This window comes from Myxine glutinosa, chromosome 3 (genome assembly GCF_964187855.1).
Source record: "Myxine glutinosa chromosome 3, kmMyxGlut1.1, whole genome shotgun sequence".
Classification (NCBI taxonomy): domain Eukaryota; kingdom Metazoa; phylum Chordata; class Myxini; order Myxiniformes; family Myxinidae; genus Myxine; species Myxine glutinosa.
The window spans coordinates 184,335,166-184,358,056 of record NC_136263.1 but is presented as its reverse complement, the minus strand read 5'-3'; the positions used below and the strand labels follow the sequence as shown (position 1 = coordinate 184,358,056).

Below are 22,891 nucleotides of genomic sequence, written 5' to 3'. Positions count from 1 at the left end.
ACAACTTTTTGAGATATCCTGCTATGTATTGTTACGGATTCGGCCCTAATTATGGTTGTTATTGTTATCATGGTTGGTTCTAGATATTATGCTTATTGTGGCTTAAGGGAAAGGGTTATTGTGGTTAAAAGGTTTAAAAGCGCTCCTGGTAAAATGTGGCTGGAAATCCGGATCGTGACCGGAAGAGGTGGAGCGAGGAAGAAGAGGCGGGAGGAGATCGTGAAAAGACGTTTTGGTTGAAGCTCCGGACCGATTGGTGGAGCGTACAGGGCGAGTGGACCCTGCGTCCTTGAAAGGAAGTTCGGGCGATAGGAGATATCGCCGGAGTGCTGTGGAGCCTGTGTAGTCAGGTATCCTCATTGAGGTTCCGGAGTATCCTTGCCTCAAAGCCCGGGTTCGAGTGAAAGCCGTCCACCATCTTCGCCACGCGCGCAACCTGCAGTGAACAGGTTTTTGTCGCGTCAGCCGGGCATTATTCCCCGGTGGGTTGCCGGGGACGGCTGTGCAAGAAAGGGGCTTTTGAGGATTATACGGAGACTCGTTGATTGAACCACAAACGTGGACGTCGAAGCGCGTCTTTGGGAGGTTTCCCATTCCACTGCTATTGTGCTGGGTGTGGAGATCACGTGACCTGTGGGTTGCTTCGATCATCCATGCCTCAATTGGTTGTGATCGGACATTGATCCAACTATCGCTGGAGCGAATCGACCTCTCCTTGGAGGGGCACAGAGACATTGGGGGAGTACTGTGAGTTTGGGTTAAAGGGCAAGATAAGGTGGCACCATCTTAAAAATAGTGATTGTAGGGCGAATTGTTATTATTATTTGTGTCGTGATTCCGGTGTGATTTATAATATATTATTGTTTGTTCATAACCCTTGGTGTGGTTTCATTATTGATTTGATTGATTTCAACCAAGGATAACATATCTTTCTGCCGGGGACCCTCTCGGTGTTCGGAGGTTTACCGAGACCAGGGGATAGGGGAGGACCCCGTAACAGTATCGTTTTTGGCCTTATCTCCTGATGGTGAAGAATCGCTTTAAAAAACTTCGAATAGCCGAATCCATATTCAGATCTTCGCCACAATTGAATAGATTGTTCCTTGTCACACACAACCTCTCCACCAAGTTTCGTCCAAATCTGTCCACAACTTTTGAGATATTCTGCTATCTATAGTTTTTGGCCCTATCTCCCAATGGTGAAGAAACACTAAAAAATTAAATAATTTTCGTGTCCAAATCCATATTCAGATCTTCACCAAAATCGAATCAATTCGTCCTTGTCACTTACGCTACCTCTCTGCCAAATTTTGTCCGAATCCGTCCACAACCTTTTGAGATATCTTGTTCACAGACAAACAGACAAATAGACAGGGGTGAAAACATACCTTCACCAAAGGTGGATGGAGGTTAATAAAAGCAAAACCGTACTCCATGCCATAATAGTTAGAGAGCCCACTCAGTCTGGGAGGCCGGCGCTTCAATTCCGACTGCATGAGTAAGACTATGACCTAGCCAAGTAATACCAAAGATTAACAAGTGGGCTGACAGTCATCTCTTGAGGTTGTAGTTTAGACTTGTGCTGAATCCAAAATCTGGGAAATCTCAGAAGTCAGACTGGGGTCAATTTAACGATTACGGAAATTTCAAGTTACATGGAGAGATTTGGAGGAACCACCCTGCTCCGAAATCGAAAAATCGAAGCACAAGCAATTATGTGGGCTACTGTCTTGTATTCATGTGTCAAGTATCACAACAATCAAAAGGGTGATAAGGGAGGAGTAGGGAAAAAATTATTGCAAAAAGTTAAGACGACCAGACGGACATCCGGACAGCACTACCCATTTTATAATAATCCCATCTCTTCAAGATCGAGATGAGATGAACTAAAAATGGTACAAGTTACTTCCTCGTTTGACACTACATATTTAACGGATAGAGCACATATAAACACCGTAGGTCGAAACTAATTGGGAAGAATTTTCTCCTCAAAGGTCTCCTCGAGTGTGAAAAGAGGTAACGTCATAAAGATGACATCGCCAGCACCCAGAGTGTCCTGGAAGTTGCATCACTTCCCCCATCCCTAGTGGCACTTTATCTGAAGTCTATGTTGCCTTATGTATTTGTCTACATATGTGAGAATTTTGCTGCTGTTCCTCCATGAGCCTTACCCCTGCAGAAAAATTGATAAACAGCAAAAAAAACAACAACAAACGAATCAGTGAGCTCACACCCACACTCAAACTCCAGTCGGCAACCCCAACAACAGCTGTGCTGCAAAACACATGTTTAAAACAAGAAAGAGCAATCATGGATTGCAGACCCTTACCAGGAAGTGTTTTTAGTGGTTATCAAGGCTTTTGTGTTAAAACAAATATGGAGGCCAAACCACATGACCGATGACGTCATCATTTTTCTTTTTCTCCATCAATTTATCCCTAAATGACGCTCAACAAATTTCATCTTAATCGGATGAAGTTTGTACTTGTCGAATTATGACGTCATAATGGAGGCACCTATGACATCACCATTAACATATGTTATTCCCTATGGAGAGTTCTTTACAATGAGCCATGACTCAATTTTTGGTATGCAGCGCTTTCGGAGATATAGAGGTGCAAAGTTTTTCGTTTTTTTCAAGATGGCGCCCATACCACGTGACCTATGACGTGATAATTATCATTAACAAAAAAAATCTACAACAGGCCCGCCCACCTATGGTGAAAATTTCCTGTCAATCGGACCAACGGTTGCAGAGAAAAACATATAATCTGTGCAGACAAACAAACAAACAGACAGACTCAAATGCAATACCCTGTCTTCTGGTGAGGGTAACAAACGTTTTTTTATTACCATTTCCAACCAATTTCCACCTTCTCTTCAATGTCATTCTCCTCCCCCCCCCCCCCCCCCCCGCCCCCATCCCCTCACACCATCCCACACCAGCTCAGCAATTCACCACCATCTCAGACCATACCCCATCCAAAACCATTATCATTTATACCTCCGTTAACATCCAACCTGCCCTCAAAAACCACCTATTTCCAATTTTACAGTCTTTCCTTCCTGAGAGCAAAGGTCTACCCCTTCCTCCTCCACCATCAAATTAATGGAAACCACCGAACAGTACAAAGTGTAGTACGTCTACCATAAAAGTTACAACTCTGGCAAAGTAAATGATGAAAGTATAAAATATTGAGAGAGTAAACCGTTCATACAGTGAAAGGACCTATTAGACGAGATGGATTTATGGAAAAAAGGTCATGTATACGCTTCTAGGTGCATTTTTGGGTAAAAGTTGGGAACCTCACTTTTTAACATAATTAGGGTATGCTGAATTCGATTAACCTGGTTCCCAAGCCGAATTTCGATTTTTTGAATTTTTGAGTTTTGAATTTCCCACCTCATACGTGCACAATGTGAACATCTTTGGATGATGTCAGGTACATCAAAGAAATGGCGTTATACACCAATTGATGTTGTTTTAAACAATCTACCGAGAAGTTTGTCCACAGCACTGCTACCATTTCAAGCATTAACTGGGTGAGACACCACCTCCTATTTTGCAAATCACACCAAACGAACATCATGGAAAGTCTTCAAAGAGCATCATAAACTGCTGAAGAACTTGGGCATTGGTGAACTCAGAGACAATCAAATCTGCAGAAGCGTTCGTCTGCAGAATATATAATGTGCACAGAACAACCTCTGTTGATTCAGCACGCCATATGTTGTTCTCCAAGACTGGTAAACCAGAAGCAATGTCACCGACAAGTGATGCTCTTCATTTCCATTTGATGCGAGTACACTATCAAGACATGGTATGGAGAAATGCTCATTGTGCCATACCTGACCTTCCTGCACCTGTGGAAATAGGATGGAAACGTGGTGATTCAAGACTAGAGCCTATTCTGATGTCACCGAGTCCAATCCCAGAAAGTTGCCTCGAGATGATTTTTTTGTGCATTCCAGAAGCAATGCAAGACTCGACACTGCAAATGTCGCTATTCATAGTTGAGGTGCACATCAATGTGTGCCTGTCAGCAACAGTGATGATCAGACCCCTTGTATGAATTTGATGTAGTTTGGCAAAACAACATGTGTGACATTCCTGAATGTTTGTGCTTCATGGCCATGTATATTTCATTTTAGAATAAATGGTTGTATGAAACATTGTCTTATTAAAACCATTTCCCATTTTATAATGTTCAATTTCAATATCAGTTTGAATGTATCTTTCAATATGTCGCCAACCATAATATAGACTAGACGGATTTATGAAAAAAGGCCATGTATAAGCTTCTAGGTGCATTTTGGGGTAAAAGTTGTAAAGTTAAAGTAAAAGAGCTGCATGTATATACATGATATATAAATGCTTGGTCAAATAATTTGTCCAAAAATGGCAATTTGGCAGCCATTTTCTTTATGCTAATTAGAAGGACAAAAACTTAAAATTCGGCTTGGGAACCGGGTTAATCGAATTCAGCATTCCCTAATTATGTTAAAAAGTGAGGTTCCCAACTTTTACCCAAACATGCACCTAACATTCACATTTCTCAGAAATCCGTCTAATCTATATTCTCTTTCCAACACAATGCTCTGGATAGAATCCGCAACAATCATAAGATTCCTCATCACATGTCCAAATAACTTAGTTGACTCGTTTCAAAAACGTCTCTTCAGCAAACATGACTCATAAAAATCATCCAAATTGAAATACAGTATGTTCACCCCTCCCTAACACCCCCAAATTCCCATTCCCGCATACCTGGGATGAGAGCGGTGCTTATCAAGATGTCAATTTCCTTGCACTGCTGCGCAAACAACTTCATCTCGGCGTCGATGAATTCCTTGGACATGACTTTGGCATATCCACCGCCACCCTCACCAGACTCCTTCACAGAAACCTCAAGTGGCTGAGCACCCAAAGACTTGAACTGCTCGAGGGCTGCTTCCCTGAGCATACAGGAAAAAAATATATCGATAAAGGCAAACTCCAACTATTCTCTGCAAGGTCAAAGATCAAGCACTTGCACACACAGACCGTATTGAATAGCTATTATGTGTACCGGAAAGTAATGTCGTTTCCATTTTTTGTGGACAAATGCATTTTATTTCATTTAATTCTACTGGATTCGTTTGGAAAGGAATCAAGTGTTTGATGGACCAACTGACCCCTGACTCGATAAGATTTGAAACCAACAACAGTTGATGTCTTGTGAGAAAAAAAGCCAGAAGAACATGGAGTAGGAAAGGGTGTGCGAGTGAGATGGACATGGTGTGTTAAACTGATATATTTTATACAAGCTTGTACATCTTGCTTTTACCTGCGAGAGTAAAGGGTACTCACGTTACCTCTGCTCTCGCCAGGCCACCCCAGGTAAAAGAGTTCGTTCCTCTGGAAACCCACAACTGCTCACGTCGCAAGGTCCCTTATTCTCCCAATTGTGGAACAATCTCCCCGTTTCCATTGTCTCATTCTCCTCACTTCATTCTTTGAAATATGCTGCCTATCAATACCTCGTGCACATCCACAATCTCTTCCACCCACGCTGATTCTTTCCCATTTTATTCTTCTCCAGGCCATAGATACTCGGTTTTGTGTTATTCCTCCTCTATGTCCCCAGGAAATGATGCAGCCAAGCAGCCATAGGCTGCATACGAACTACCATCACATCTTTGTTCTTCTTTCAGGCCATGGAATTTTTGACATGAGTCTCCAACACATACCAGAGCATTCACGAGCCTCCTCTTGGTTTGTATTGTCACATCTTTGTCTTTCCAGATCTAAGTCAATCCTGACATTGCTGTTTTGCTCAAAGATAACCATCCATCAATTTCTCCTACATATTCTCCACTCACTTCAATCTTAGAACCCAGGAAGATGAAACTTTAAACTATTTCGACGTGATCATCTCCAAATCTGAACACGTCAATGTTCTCAGTTGACAATATGAGTCTTTTTCATGTTTAGATAAAGATCAGCTTTTTCACTTTCCTTCTTCACTCTCTGCAGTAGTTTCATCAAGCCCTCCACCTTCCAAAAAAAAAAACTCGGCATATCACAACTGCACATCTTCTTCCTGTTCCCAATACACCAGAGCATGCAGCCGAGCTGGAGAAATGGCAAAGGAAACTAGAACGAGCAATCAAGGATTGCATACCCTCCCTCGTCCAGACTTGTTTTGTGCAGTTTTATCGTTCGTATTTTACAGATGTACTCGCATTCTAATTGAACATACTTTATCGAGGTACTCAGTTGATAAACACAACGTGTACTACTGGCTACCAATAGGTGGCGTTTGTGGCCGACATGAGCACATATGTGCGGACAAACAAACAGATAGACCCAAATGCAATACCATCTCTTCTGACGAGGGTAATACGACTATTTGTACATTTCTTCTCACAGTACAATACAAACAAAACAATTGAAACAAGGACAGTTAGGGATCAGCAAACACCTTTCCATCACCAACGAAGTTCGAGCAACTCTTAGCAAGCATGGAGTTTAGACTGAATAGGAAATTCATTTAAACTTCTCTCTTCCAAAACAAACATTTACTGAATTACCACTCTCCTTTCCTAATCACCTTGTATCAAAGCCTCGTACAATAGCACCCATTGCTTTCGCTGCTCCTGCAGCCGCCAATCCTGCCACACCTCCTCCAATAATCATTACCTGAGGTAAGGAAAGGGTCATACGGTCAATGTCAAGCATATTCTGCCTTTCAAAACGAGGTAAAATGGTCATTCTGGTGTTGTAATTCTGGACGAGAATGGTGATTCTGGTTTCTGATTTAAAAGGAGTGCCAATAAACAAGCCATACATCTTGCTGTGCATTTGTTGTCCGTATGCAACTCTTCTGATAAGCGGCCTGCAGAATAGTCATGCGTCCGAGCTGCCTAGCCTGGGTTTGAATCTCCACCCAGCTATAAACTGTCACCTTGGTGTTTTATTTGTTGGGCAATATATCGGTGAGTGTGCCATACATCAGATGGACGTTGAGCTTGGTATCCCATCTGCAGCATTAGTGGTTGGATGTTAAAGATTCCACGGTGTCCTTTGCAAAGAGTATGCAAATTATCACCAGCTCCTGAACAACTTACAAATTCCTCAGGACTGAGTAGCAGCAAGTGTCCGGGCCTTTTTAGAGGTTCCTTGACATAAGGTTATTTCACTTGCTTTCTCAGTGTCATGTCTAAGCAGCAATGTCTGCACCATGACCAAATTGATCAGGTTAGTCACATGTTTCATATTTCAAAGCGTGTTGGCACAATGGCCGAAGAGGTATACACAATCACCTCTGAGCTGTCAAACCTGGGTTTGAATTCCGACCCAGCTATAAACGGTCATCCCAGTGTTTCATAGGCAGGCTGATTCATCAATGTGTGCGTGCAGTCCCTTGGATGGACAGTGAATTAGGCGTCCCATCTGCCGGCATTAGTTGGTGGAACTTTAAGATCCCGGGCTCCTTTGCGAAGAGTAGATGTGAGCTATCGCCGGTACCACGGACAAATTACAAATTCCTGCCCTAACATATAGAGGACACAGCCATATTCCCAGCAATGACACAACCAGCAGCCAAAGGCTGTATACAAAATGAATGAATATTTCAAAGACCATATCTTACCAGAATTTTTCAGCTTACAATTTTCACAAATTAACATAATTGTACATCAGCAAAAAATATTCAGCACAAAATATCCACTTTCCATGCAGGTGTGCATGTCCGATGCAAAATCTGACAACACAGTTGCTTTCGCTCATGGGCCACATCAATACCTTTAAAAGTATCATTAACGCTACCATTATAATAGTTCATGGGAAGTGGGATATTCTCAGTGTATAAGGCTGAATGCCAATTACAACGACATAGATTGCCCAGAAGACAACAAATAAATTGTATACACCAATAATAATAACTAAAATGGCATTCCGTAGAGCACATATATCGGCCAGGCTGAACAGTTTACATTTTGTATCCCATTGACAGGCCGGAACTGGATCTGGACTTGAACCAAAATCTAACCAGCTTGTTCTTGTCATCTACAAAATTATCATAACCCGTCCACAACTTTTTGAAATATAGTGCTATACAGTCGGACCCCGTTATTCGCGGTTCCGCTATTCGTGGGATCCGCGTATTCGTGGTTGATAAAATGCGACATGTTTCTCTATCGCAGAAAAATGTCCTGCAAATCCGCGGTTATTTTTTCTATTTGTGGCCGTGTTTCACAAAATCGCGTATTTTTTTCCGCCCCTATTCACAGTTTTTCAGGGGCGCAAAAAAAAAAATTTCACGACCCGTTAGCTTGACACGTTTATACTCATAAAACCCATCTTTCACCAGCCATGTATAAAGCAGCGAGACATACGTAAGCAAAAAAAACATCGACAAGCTGCAAGCATAACCTGCTAATACATTCACAGCTGTGTTATTTGCGTTTTCATGGCTTTTGCGACCGCAGATTTTAGCTGGACGATAATCAAGAGCTTCGTGGGATGTTCCATCAGCTGTGTAAACAAGTTATCCTCCGCGAGTTATAGAATGCAAATGTTTCATGAAATACATTATTTAAATTAGCAAATATGCTTAATACGGAATCATCCGATAACATTCCCCACAAAAAATGGACAGAGTATTCACCCCTTCCGCAGATACCCACAATGCTCGCATTCCTACATATACAGACGGTGTCTTGGTTCTCAATCATTGTTCTCGTCCCGTTGCTTAGACCTGCATTTTTGACTCTCGCTCTGCTCATCATTCAGTTATGGCTCCCAAGCACAAGACCAGTGCCGGAGATGTGTCGACTACAAAGAGGCAGAAGAAAGTGATGAGCCCGAGCCAGAAAGTGGAACTGCTCAACCAGCTTTCAAGAGGACAGTGTGCGGCATCTGGGCAGGCATTACGGCGTCAACGAATCCACCGTTCGTTACATATGGAAGAAGAATTATCAACCTTCGTGGATTAGGCCGAGAAAAATATATTTCCGGTCTCTGGTCAGCGCGTGCATCGATTTTGACCCTGGGCGTCAACAATTTTTTTTTTTAATTTCCAACGGTACCTACAACAGCGCGGGCCTGTTGTTGCCGGGCTGGCGCGCTATCTCGGGAAATACGGGTCTGTGAGGGTCGCCATTGGTATCGACGTTCGCACACGGTTCTCCCCTACAAAACTACGTTTAGTTTGTCCAAATCAAACCAGCCGTTCCAAAGATACGAGTTGTTTTGTGTGCCGTGACGTCATGAATCCAATCGGCTGGATATTGTCATTTATTGAAACGAAGACGTTCTTTGTCGGGTTCGTGTGAAGCAACCAGAAGGCCTAGAGAGCTGCGGGTGGTCTCGTGAGTTAGGCCTGGATCCTATCGCGTTTGTCATGAAGTTGTAAGTGTCTGTGATAATCTGGTGGTGGACTTGGAGAAGAGATCATGGGAGACCATAGGCCTGTTAGACCACTTGCGCATGCGCAGTGTTGACGCGATCGATGCCTTGGAATGTTTAACGGTACGGCGAGGCGATCTCGAGAACGAAGTGACAGTCTATAATATGCTTGAGGAACTTAATGATTTTCAGAATAAATACATTTTAAAATAACTTGAGCTTGTGTTCATTATTTACAAAAAAGGCCTACAAGTCCCATTGGCTGTCTTTAATTTCTCTCTGGACGGTGCCACGGCAGATGAGGAGGACCGCAAGGCATGAGGACACAAAAAAACAACCTTTATATGTGCAATCCATGCTTTTCAAAAAAAGGAGAGAAAAAAAACCCGCATCGTCGCATCAATTCTGGAACTTTGGTCTGACCAGAGACCAGCAATATATTTTTTTCGGCCTTATCGTCAACATTCTTGGGATTTGCCTCACCATTCGCAGATGTTGCCTCGCCATTCGCAGATGTTGCCTCGCCATTCGCGGTTTGTTCCTCTCTATTCGCGGATTTTCGTGACTCGGGAACCTATCCTCCCCTTTTCCATTGAAACAATGTCCCCCTATTCGCGGTTTCGCAATTCGTGGGATTTTCCAGGAACATATCCCCCGGAAATAGAGGCGTTCCACGGTATATCGTTTTTGGCCCCATCTCTCATTGGAGATGAATTCCAGTATTCGGATCCGGATCTTCACCAAAAACGAATCAATTCATCCATTCATCCTGTCCACCAAGCTTCATCCAAATCTGTCCATAAAATTGCAGTTAAATGCGGCTTGCTCTAAGCTATATGATGAGGGCAATTTGCTTCTGATCGGACAAACTTCGTAGAGATTAGGTAAAAATTGTTAAAATTTATATAATTAGGTCATGAGCTTAAATATTAGGTCAAGGTCAAAAAATAAGTCAACCCGCATACTTTTCATTCGCATTATTGGTGCAAAATTTAATTCTAAAAGTCCTGCTTCAAGATACAGCTGGAGTGTCCAAGATACAGTTTGGGAACTTGGTGTTGAGAGTGCAGGAAGAAAAATAAATAAATAAATAGAAAAATTATTTTCTAAGTGGTGGTTTAGTACTCCTTGCAGCCTGAAAAACTCTGTGGTACCATTAAAATTTGGGGGATGTCAATTGTAAAAACAAACCCTGCAACAGCTACAAACCTTCCCTTATACTACAAGTAGAGGGGGAGGCTTAATTATACTAGTGTTCTGGTTACAGCAGCTAACCCTAATCCTAACCACATGGGGCATTCCACAGAAATTTGAAAACTTATTTTGTGAAAAAGTATATTGTCCTCATGCCAATGCAACCAACAAGTACAGAATGCATATGCAGGTATTTCACTTGAATAATATAAAATGTAGTTGCCACCAAAATTACATTTGCAAATGCAGTTCTTTACATAACTGTCTGTTGTTGCATGCACCAAAAATGAAGAATCTCATGTCCACAGAGGTGAATTAACTCTGGACATGTCCTATTCACCAATTAACATAATTTATCAATGTAAGAAATAATAAAATGAAGCTCATCTACTGGGCGAGGAGACAAAATAAGGGGGTAGTGGGGGATGTGAGGACAACAGAGCGAATAAATCACATTCAGGTGTTTTGCTTGCACCTTTGCTGGAGGCACCTTCCCAGCAGCAGTGATCTGCCCCGTGAAGAATCGTCCAAAGTTATTTGCAGCGAGAACCACCGCCTTGTACCTAACACAACACACAAAACCAAAAATTGGTAATTGCAAATGTTGTTTCATGGAAACTATAGTTTCTGTCTCAAAAGAAAAACAACTTGTTACCCGTCCGAAGAGAAGAGACGACAAACAACGGGAAGAACGTATTACCTCTGCCACCAAAAGTGGACGGAAGTTATGTTTTCACAAGTTTGTCTGTCTGCCCGTCTATGAGCAGGATATCTCAAAAAAGTTATGGACAGATTCGCACGAAATTTGGTGAACAGGACGATATGATGGGCATGTGACAAGGAGGAATCAGTGCATTCAGAAAGTATTCAGACCCCTTCACTTTTTTCACATTTTGTTATGTTGCAGCCTTATGCTGAAATCATTTAAATTCATTTTTTCCCTCATCAATCTGCACTCAATACCCCATAATGACAAAGAGAAAACAGGATTTTAGAAAGTTTTGCAAATGTATTAAAAAGAAAAAACTGAAATATCACATTGACACAAGTATTCATACCCTTTGCTATGACACTTGAAATTTAGCTCAGGTGCCTCCCATTTCTCTTGATCATCTTTGAGATGTTTCTCCACCTTGATTGGAGTCCAACTGTGGTAAATTCAATTGATTGGACATGATTTGGAAAGGCACACACCTGCCTATATAAGGTCTCACAGCTGACAATGCATATCAGAGCAAAAACCAAGCCATGAGGTCGAAGGAACTGCCAGCAGAGCTCAGAGACAGGATTGTGTCAAGGCACAGATCTGGGGAAGCCTACAAAAACATTTCTGCTGCATTGAAGGTTCCCAAGAGCACAGTGGCCTCCATAATTCTTAAATGGAAGAAGTTTGAAACAACCAGGACTCTTCCTAGTGCTGGCCGCCCGTCCAAACTGAGCAATCGGGGAAGAAGGGCCTGAGTAAGAGAGGTGACCAAGAACCCGATGGTCACTCTGGCTGAGCTCCAGAGATCCCTGTGTGGAGATGGGAGAAACTTCCAGAAGGACAACCATCAGTGCAACACCCCACCGATCTGGGCTTTATGGCAGAGTGGCCCTCTCCATCCACACAAATTCTCCGGCTACATCCACACAGAATGTTGGTGTTGTTGTATTACATACACTTCCGCTATCTATTTTGGGTAAGCCACTCGCAAGTCATCTCTAGGTATGTACGGAATGTGACATTTTGAAAGCCTTTCCAAATAAGCAATTACCTGATGAACGCATTGTTTGAAAATGTATTTTATGAGGTACAGACAATTTCTGCTGTCGATTACTTTCACCTGAACCAGTGCAGGTAGATCAAAAAGGTATTTTGAGCCCTGACATACATTAGAGGACAGTCAAGGCCATATGGACACATCATACTTTTGCGTGAATCACAAGGACAAAAGTAGACGAAAAACAAATAGACACATCGTCTGTTGACGATAGGTAAATGTATCCAAACTCAGATGGGAATGACAAACATGCAATAATCTTAAGTCTCCTCAATTATCCTGCCAAGAAAATCTCCATCCTCTTCCCAGCTTACCCAGAAATATTAGCCATGGAGCTGAGCGCGTCATAACCCTGAGCAATCGTCACACGAGGGACCTGATCCATTGCGAGAACAGAGGCCTGGCGAGAGGCCAGAATCTTCAACAGCACATCATTCTGCGCCGGGTAAACAAAGCTCACGAGTGTGCCGTGCTTCTTCAACAACTCTGCCTCGTGCTTCACATCAGACTGCAGTATCTCTGCAGGGGCTCTCACCTGCAACAACATGCACATCACACGTCAGGCTCACACTCACATTCACCATCGTCTCCAAAATATATTAAATAAAACGATTGGCGAGCAAGAAGTTTGTCGATAATTACAACACATCTCATCAATTGATGTTGTGACGTCGACAGATTTGCTTCTGCCCACATTGCGTCTTTGCTTCCTCTAACTTTGACCTAAAACCTCAAGACCATTGACCTCAATATCTAATCTGTACAAATGTATCATATGGTACATATACTAAGTTTAGTTCAAATCCCATAGCCAATGTTATTACATTAACAGGAGTTTTCATGTGACCTGTGACCCTTGACCTTTAAGTCACAAATAATCCATTATGGGAAATAATATAAAATAATCCAATAATCCATGACTAACCCCCGCTCTAGCAGGGAAAATGGCCTTAAAATGCATGTTGTTTTGTTGTTGGATGGATGCAGACAGATGTGTATACAATACTTGTACGAAAATCGATTTAAATCCCTTCAGCTGTTCTCAGGTATCACATTTTTACCTGACATTACCTCTGACCTCTTGACCCCATAATCTAATCAGCTGTACATCATTCTACATGCTTGTACCATGTTTGACTTGGATACCTTCAGCTGTTCTTAAGTTATCATTAAGCTATCATGGTAATGAAAATCTATCAACGATGCATTGACAGACAGACCGATGGACGGACAGCCAATCCAAAAACATAATGCCTCCGGCCACTTCGTCGCGGAGGCATGAATGCAAATCAAATAATAGACAAGTTTTCAAACAATGCCTTGCTGCAATGTCAACCAAAGCAAGGCAAGCCAAGGCCTAGTTAGAGTAACGCACCACATCAAAATTAGTCCAGCCTTGGGCCTGTAGAACTAGAGCGAGTGAATTTGCCCAATTAAAAAAAAAAAAAAGATTCATAATCAATAAATCAATTGCGCTTATTAGTCCCCTACCGGTGTACACCGGAGGGGACTATAGGTTTGCACGCCGTCCCTCCATCCGTCAGTCCGTCCGTCAGTCCGTCCGTCCGTCCGTCCGTCCGTCACGGAAAGAACAGTTTTCCGGACTTTCTTTCTAAACGCTTAATGTTAATGATTTCAAACTTGGCACATCGTTTCCTCATGATAAGTTACAGATCAAGTTCGAACTTCACGACGTTTCGATCATTTTTGACAAAGTTATGGCACTTTGAACTTTGGGAATTCTGATAATTCTGATGATCCTTAACTCAGTGCCATTTTAAGTTTTAATTTCCTTTAAAAAAGATTTTCTCTGCAATAATAGGACCGATTGAGATCAAATTTTCACCATAGGAGGGACTCGGTCTGCAGAATATTTTAATGGTAATTATGACGTCACAGATCACGTGGTTCGGGCGCCATATTGTTTTTCGTGAAGACACGAAAACCCCTTTTTCTCTGCAACGGCTGAACAGATCGAGGCCAACCTTTGCAGGCAGAATCGCATACCCATGACGAACAAAAAAGTCAGCGAGCATGACGTCATGCGTCACATGGTTTCAGAGTTATGACGTTTTTAATCATGAACCTTTAAAACCGAGCTCCTCCCTCATTTTTGATCCAATCGAGGGGAAACTTCACAGATCTGTTCCGCATGTCAGTCTACTAAAATGGCCTTTTGGAATTTGCGATAGCTCACGTGGTTTGGCAGATATCGTTAATTAAACGAAAATATTTTAAAAATGGATATCTCTTGAATCGCTTTATTGATCGACGTGAAACTTCATACTATAGTAGAAGTCATGAAGAGTAACAAGTGTGCAAAATTTCAAGATGATTGGATGTACGGTCTGGAAGCTAGAAGTTGTTATTGCGTGAAGAAGAAGAGGCGTCAAGTGTGCGGATTTAATTATTTATCACATGTACAGACTGAAAGCATCGTTGGACACGACCTGTCGCGGTCATTTTAACCTCAAATAAAATTCTAATTTAAGATTTGTCAATAGCTGAGGTATATTAACAAACGAATAAAACAGATTTGGTCAAATTCTGACTTTTTTAACTCGATCGCATTTGACAGAGTTGTGACAAGTTGAGGAAGAAGAAACCTCGCATTGGCTTCTCCAATGTGCCATAAAAAAATGGATATCTCTTGAATCGCGAGTACCTCAGACCGTGAGTTGGTAATAATTTATATAATTCACACAGTGCAATATGTGCAGGCCGCTCCACAGAGCGACCTTGCGGGCTTATCAACGAGGCGTGACACACGTGTCTCAGCATACCTCAGATCAAGTTTGAAAACCAGCATCAACCGTGCATAAATTTGCATATTCGATCATTTTTGACAAAGTTATGGTACTTTGAACTTTGGTAGGGGACATGTATTGCAGCTCAATACTCAGAATGCTTGTTTCTCATTGTTCTCGCGGATAGAAAATAAAAACAGCAAGTACTACAGGTATTCCTCTATTTACGCGTTTTCAACTTGATGCCATTGACAAAGTACAAAAAACTTTCTATTCACGCCTCTTAATTTTCGTGTTTACGTTTTTTGATGCAGTGTCATTTCACCAAGCCGCACTACAACGTCTATGGCTGCTCTCCCACGGTGCACACTCCACCAAATAGGTTCGCCACATAGGTGTTCTGTGTTCCCAGGGCAGCATCAGGTCAAGGACGCTTCAGTCGGCCTCACTCGCTTGTTGCCTGCAGTATCGAATGATATTGCTTGACCTTCGTTAAGTGCTTTTTTGTTAAATTTTTCCAAAACCCTTTATCATCAGTAGAACACGACTATTAATTACTCCAGCAGGTACTCCTGCAAAGAGGTCTCAAAAACCTCGAGGATTTAGTTTGGTAATGTCAGGCCGACCAAAAACTACCGCACAGAAACGCATCCTCAATCTATAATATTACTAGACGACCCATGACCCGTTGGGTCAATGTTATTATATATAATTAAGGGGTAACCATGGTTACAGTGGGGGTCAAAGGTCAACCTATGGCGAAGATATATAATTTTCTCACACTTTCTAATAGAGAGGCAAAATGCCATATAAAACTAAATTTACTGGTTCTAATTGCTTTTATTTATCAATCCTCACATAGAAGAGCAGTTTTTAGTAATGAGCAGTGAGGAGAAGACCCCTCAGCCAATGATGCCGCCCCGCAGCCAATGATGCCGCCCCTCAGCCAATGATGCCGCCCCTCAGCCAATGATGCCGCCCCTCAGCCAATGATGCCGCCCCTCAGCCAATGATGCCGCCCCTCAGCCAATGATGCCGCCCCTCAGCCAATGATGCCGCCCCTCAGCCAATGATGCCGCCCCTCAGCCAATGATGCCGCCCCTCAGCCAATGATGCCGCCCCTCAGCCAATGATGCCGCCCCTCAGCCAATGATGCCGCCCCTCAGCCAATGATGCCGCCCCTCAGCCAATGATGCCGCCCCTCAGCCAATGATGCCGCCCCTCAGCCAATGATGCCGCCCCTCAGCCAATGATGCCGCCCCTCAGCCAATGATGCCGCCCCTCAGCCAATGATGCCGCCCCTCAGCCAATGATGCCGCCCCTCAGCCAATGATGCCGCCCCTCAGCCAATGATGCCGCCCCTCAGCCAATGATGCCGCCCCTCAGCCAATGATGCCGCCCCTCAGCCAATGATGCCGCCCCTCAGCCAATGATGCCGCCCCTCAGCCAATGATGCCGCCCCTCAGCCAATGATGCCGCCCCTCAGCCAATGATGCCGCCCCTCAGCCAATGATGCCGCCCCTCAGCCAATGATGCCGCCCCTCAGCCAATGATGCCGCCCCTCAGCCAATGATGCCGCCCCCCAGCCAATGATGCCGCCCCCCAGCCAATGATGCCGCCCCCCAGCCAATGATGCCGCCCCCCAGCCAATGATGCCGCCCCCCAGCCAATGATGCCGCCCCCCAGCCAATGATGCCGCCCCCCAGCCAATGATGCCGCCCCCCAGCCAATGATGCCGCCCCCCAGCCAATGATGCCGCCCCCCAGCCAATGATGCCGCCCCCCAGCCAATGATGCCGCCCCCCAGCCAATGATGCCGCCCCCCAGCCAATGATGCCGCCCCCCAGCCAATGATGCCGCCCCCCAGCCAATGATGCCGCCCCCCAGCCAATGATGCCGCCCCCCAGCCAATGATGCCGCCCCCCAGCCAATGATGCCGCCCCCCAGCCAATGATGCCGCCCCCCAGCCAATGATGCCGCCCCCCAGCCAATGATGCCGCCCCCCAGCCAATGATGCCGCCCCCCAGCCAATGATGCCGCCCCCCAGCCAATGATGCCGCCCCCCAGCCAATGATGCCGCCCCCCAGCCAATGATGCCGCCCCCCAGCCAATGATGCCGCCCCTCAGCCAATGATGCCGCCCCTCAGCCAATGATGCCGCCCCTCAGCCAATGATGCCGCCCCTCAGCCAATGATGCCGCCCCTCAGCCAATGATGCCGCCCCTCAGCCAATGATGCCGCCCCTCAGCCAATGATGCCGCCCCTCAGCCAATGATGCCGCCCCTCAGCCAATGATGCCGCCCCTCAGCCAATGATGCCGCCCCTCAGCCAATGATGCCGCCCCTCAGCCAATGATGCCGCCCCTCAGCCAATGATGCCGCCCCTCAGCCAATGATGCCGCCCCTCAGCCAATGATGCCGCCCCTCAGCCAATGATGCCGCCCCTCAGCCAATGATGCCGCCCCTCAGCCAATGATGCCGCCCCTCAGCCAATGATGCCGCCCCTCAGCCAATGATGCCGCCCCTCAGCCAATGATGCCGCCCCTCAGCCAATGATGCCGCCCCTCAGCCAATGATGCCGCCCCTCAGCCAATGATGCCGCCCCTCAGCCAATGATGCCGCCCCTCAGCCAATGATGCCGCCCCTCAGCCAATGATGCCGCCCCTCAGCCAATGATGCCGCCCCTCAGCCAATGATGCCGCCCCTCAGCCAATGATGCCGCCCCTCAGCCAATGATGCCGCCCCTCAGCCAATGATGCCACCCCTCAGCCAATGATGCCACGCCTCAGGAAATGATGCTACCCCTCAGCCAATGATGCTACCCCTCAGCCAATGATGCTACGCCTCAGGAAATGATGCTACCCCTCAGCCAATGATGCTACCCCTCAGCCAATGATGCTACCCCTCAGCCAATGATGCTACCCCTCAGCCAATGATGCTACCCCTCAGCCAATGATGCTACCCCTCAGCCAATGATGCTACCCCTCAGCCAATGATGCCACCCCTCAGCCAATGATGCCACCCCTCAGCCAATGATGCCACCCCTCAGCCAATGATGCCACCCCTCAGCCAATGATGCCACCCCTCAGCCAATGATGCCACCCCTCAGCCAATGATGCCACCCCTCAGCCAATGATGCCACCCCTCAGCCAATGATGCCACCCCTCAGCCAATGATGCCACCCCTCAGCCAATGATGCCACCCCTCAGCCAATGATGCCACCCCTCAGCCAATGATGCCACCCCTCAGCCAATGATGCCACCCCTCAGCCAATGATGCGACCCCTCAGCCAATGATGCGACCCCTCAGCCAATGATGCGACCCCTCAGCCAATGATGCCACCCCTCAGCCAATGATGCCACCCCTCAGCCAATGATGCCACCCCTCAGCCAATGATGCTACCCTCAGCCAATGATGCTACCCCTCAGCCAATGATGCTACCCCTCAGCCAATGATGCTACCCCTCAGCCAATGATGCTACCCCTCAGCCAATGATGCTACCCCTCAGCCAATGATGCTACCCCTCAGCCAATGATGCTACCCCTCAGCCAATGATGCTACCCCTCAGCCAATGATGCTACCCCTCAGCCAATGATGCTACCCCTCAGCCAATGATGCTACCCCTCAGCCAATGATGCTACCCCTCAGCCAATGATGCTACCCCTCAGCCAATGATGCTACCCCTCAGCCAATGATGCTACCCCTCAGCCAATGATGCTACCCCTCAGCCAATGATGCTACCCCTCAGCCAATGATGCTACGCCTCAGGAAATGATGCTACCCCTCAGCCAATGATGATGATGATGCTACCCCTAAACGACCCATGACCCGTTGGGTCAATGTCAGTTTGAATAGATATGAGAATAGAACTAAAGCGAATGCTGGACATCATCAGGGAGATTATTTGGGCCAGCAAGCCATAAGGCTCACCTCTCCAGCGTTCTAAATCACTTACCTGTGACACGTGATTTCAGCCCTTATTATCTCTGATCACGTTGACGGAAATCACCACAGCATATCGTCAAGATCCCTCCAAAAGGCTCGTCTTTGTCACATACATCACTCAACGTGCGATCCACAGCCTCGAAACTCTCTCTCCTGATCATAGGACACTCATCCCACACGATGAGTTTTGTACTTCGAAAGAGGTCTGCGATAGTGGAATTTTTATCGATGTTGCATACGCCATCTTCCCTCGGTGTCAGAGGGATTTGGAACCTTGAGTGCGCTGTTCTTCCACCAGGCATGAGGGTAGCAGCTATGCCAGATGAGGCCACCGCAGGGGGCAACTTCTCCACTCGCTCTCACTTTGGAGAGAATCAGGTAAATAAGAAACGTCTTCCCTGTGCATCCAGGCGCGTCAATGAAAATCATCGATGACTGATTCGTGCGGATGTTGCTATTCGCGTCCATAGACGTGAGGTGTGATTCGTTGTCCGCGTCCGTAGCGCCGTCGGAGGGTTGATACGACATTCTTCCTGCAAATAGTATTGTGTTTGTGCTATCGTTTTGCCGATCATCAAATGACAAATAAATTACATTGTGAAAATTAAAGATTTCAAATAAACCTATTTAAAGTGTATGCGCATATAAATAATTTTAAAAATCGAAGACATATCTCTCGGTAATTTCCTGAAACATATTTTACTTCCGGGTAATAATGTTGAATGAAATGACGAAGATATATACTGTATGCCTGTTATTTTAGGCGGTGTATTTTCGTATATCAACGTGGCGCGATTTTTAAAATATATCTCTGCAATTTCCCGTGAATGTTCTCAATTATTTCTTTTACCGAGTCTAAAACCATCGATAAAAATGAAATCAGATGGCGACTTAGATTGAAGATAAAGGCGTGAAACAGACTCAATGGCCTTGAAGATACAAGCCTTTCAGAATTCATTTCGTTCTATAAACGGAAACTTTCATCGGATTTTCTTCCCGTTTTTTTTCAACCGAGTCTAAAACTATGTTAGCGACTGTGAAAAATGAAATGATATATCGAATTTGATTTGAAATAAAACTGAGAGAGAGAGCAAGACACCATGGGCCTACAAAACAGGCCTCAAAGCTATGCGAGTTAATAAAATGGTGGATATTACTACTCTCTCAAAGGGGTAAGCCACGCCCCCGGACCGATCGAATGTTACATACAAACACGCAAGATTTCAATTTTATAATTATATAGATTCATATGGGAGAACAGCTTTCGATTTGCACAAGATGCAAACAAAATCCCCATCTTGTCTACCGCTCCCCTTATTTTGTGTTTTGTGTGTCGGTTTGACTTTTTGTGTGATTACTGTTAGCTCTTTCAACGTCCTCGATCTTGTATACAAAAAAGAAAAGAAAAAAAAAAGGGGGGGTTTCAGGAATGCATCCCGAGTGTAAACAAGCATCCTGAATATTGCGCTGCAATACATGGCCCCTACCGGCAGGCTGTCGTCCGGAAAACTGTTGGGGAAATTACCAAAGTTCAAAGTGCCATAACTTTGTCAAAAATGATCGAAACGTCGTGAAGTTCGAACTTGATCTGTAACTTATCATGAGGAAACCATGTACCAAGTTTGAAATCATTAGCATCAAGAGTTTAGAAAAAAAAGTCCGGAAAACTGTTCTTTGTGTGACGGACTGACAGACGGACAGACTGACAGACGGAGGGACGGGGTGCAAACCTATAGTCCCCTCCGGTGTACACCGGTAGGGGACTAATAAGAGACCAAATGTAACTCACGTCTTTATGGTGGGCTCATTTTGCCAGCCTCAGAAGGATGACAGGGTGAATCAACCCACCTGGTGTTATTTTGGCATCGGGGAGGGAGGAGGTTGAACTCAGGACCTTAACATTCTACGCCAACCAATTTAACTGCTAAGACACCACCAAGGTTTGGAAGCCTGCATTGCAAGTCCTAAATCATAAGAGTGGAGGTGGAGCGGGGAGGGGAGAGATTTTACTTCATCCAATTTGCTGAGATGAAATACCCACCCATGTACTTGATTAGGGGAGAAACTACATTGGCATTGGCATTGAAACAATGAAAAAACACTGGTGATATTTCTTTAAATTTGGCAAATATGTTGGCTCCACTCAGAACCCCCAAAAGGAAAACTTGATCAGAAAAGCCCCAATTACAAACATCAAAACGCTCATCATGTCAATAATCACGACAAAGTCTGTCAAGTGTACGTAAATTCCAATCCCAAAAATAACACAAACGAGAGTAATTGGTGTATTTCAGAGCAATGGATACAGCAAGGTGTATCAGTTTTGAGAGTTTTTAAAATGCTGCGGTTTAGATTAATCATCACCGATGCAAACAGAATGTAAACTTGGAAAAAGAAAAAAAAATGAAGAAAATTTATGAAGGAATATATTTTAAAGGCAGAGCAGAGGAATTAATAAAAATGGTTAAGTTGGTAGAACAAGTTGGAAGTTGGTGGTTTTTGTTTCTTTAAAGTGGATTTTGGTTTTTGTGGAATTTTCACCAGCACTTAGAAAACCGCAAAAGCCAGCAGTAAAACGCACATTTTTTTTTCCGGTTAATTAAGAGCATTGGCAGGTACAAACTTGGAGTGGATTGAAAACTTTGAAGCAAATGACCATGCCATGGATGGCAGGCTAGTCCAAAGGGATGCGTTCTCAAATTTTGGGTTGTCTGGGTTTGAATCCCAACCCAGATATAAACTCTCAACACGAGTTGAACTAGTCATTTCATTACTTTGTGCGTGTGTCACGCAAAGTGTGGTGAAGCAATAATTGAATCACTTTCTGTGTCTACAGACATCGGTTTACGACCAAGGCATGAGCAAATTTCCATGGAATGTTATATTTCAAATACTACAAAACACATCGTCCTAGAATGGCATAGTCGGTAGAGCACATACCTCCGCCAGGCTGAACAGTTTATGTTTTGTATCCCACTGATAGGCCGGATCTGGATTCGGACCTGAACCAAAATCGAATTGGCTTGTTCTCGTCACCTAACCAACTCGTCCACCTAGTTTAGTCATAACTTGACCATAACTTTTTTTAATATCATGTTATATAATCGCTTTTCACCAGACCTCTCTATGGTAAAGAATCATTTTTTTTTATTTTTTTTTTTTATTTTTTTTGTATACAAGATCGAGGCTCGTGAAAGACTTGAAAATTAAATAAATCTCGTATCCAAATCCATACTCACGATCTTCACCAGAATCGAATTGATTAGTCCTTGTCACACACACAATCTGTCCACTAAGTCTCGTCCAAATCTTTCCACAACTTTTTGAGATATTCTGCTGTATATCGTTTTTGTCCCTATCGCCCCCAATGGTGACGAATGAATGAATGAAATATTAATGATCGTTTTAAGGCCATTTCCCCGCTAGAGCGGGGGTTAGTCTTGCGGGCCCCATGACAATCATGGTTCCCTGTTTGAGGCAATTTTTTATGGCCGGATGCCCTTCCTGACACCAACCCTTGGTCACGCTCTTACGATGCGCAGGGATACGGTGTACACACCATGATCATTCATCCCAGCAAGCTGGTACTCAATTTGCCGAACTTGGAAGGATGACAGGCTGAGTCAACCCCCTGGCGTTAATTTAGCGATCGACCGGGATTCGAACCCAGGATCCTAGGATCCCAAGCGTGCACCCTAACCGCTAAGCCAACACCAGGCTATTAAATTAAAAATTAAAAAATTGACGAATCAATTAAAAAATTCCACTAGCCGGATCCGGATCCAGATCTTCACCAAAATCAAATAATTTCATCCTTGTCACATACTCTACCTCTCTGCCAAATTTCTTCCGAA

The 22,891-nt window shown here is 44.5% G+C and overlaps 1 protein-coding gene across 3 annotated transcripts in view; it reads right to left on the bottom strand.

Moving 5' to 3' along the window:
- Nucleotides 1-22,891, bottom strand: part of NNT (nicotinamide nucleotide transhydrogenase) — a 69,822-nt gene that overhangs the window by 32,545 nt on the left and 14,386 nt on the right. For all 3 annotated transcript variants that reach the window (XM_078774809.1, XM_068102039.2, XM_068102040.2), the window contains 4 exons: nt 12,663-12,883; nt 11,061-11,148; nt 6,594-6,682; nt 4,769-4,956 (listed from right to left, as the gene is read on the bottom strand). In XM_078774809.1, coding sequence (XP_078630935.1) covers nt 4,769-4,956; nt 6,594-6,682; nt 11,061-11,148; nt 12,663-12,883 — 586 coding nt within the window. The remainder of the gene's footprint in view (nt 1-4,768; nt 4,957-6,593; nt 6,683-11,060; nt 11,149-12,662; nt 12,884-22,891) is intronic.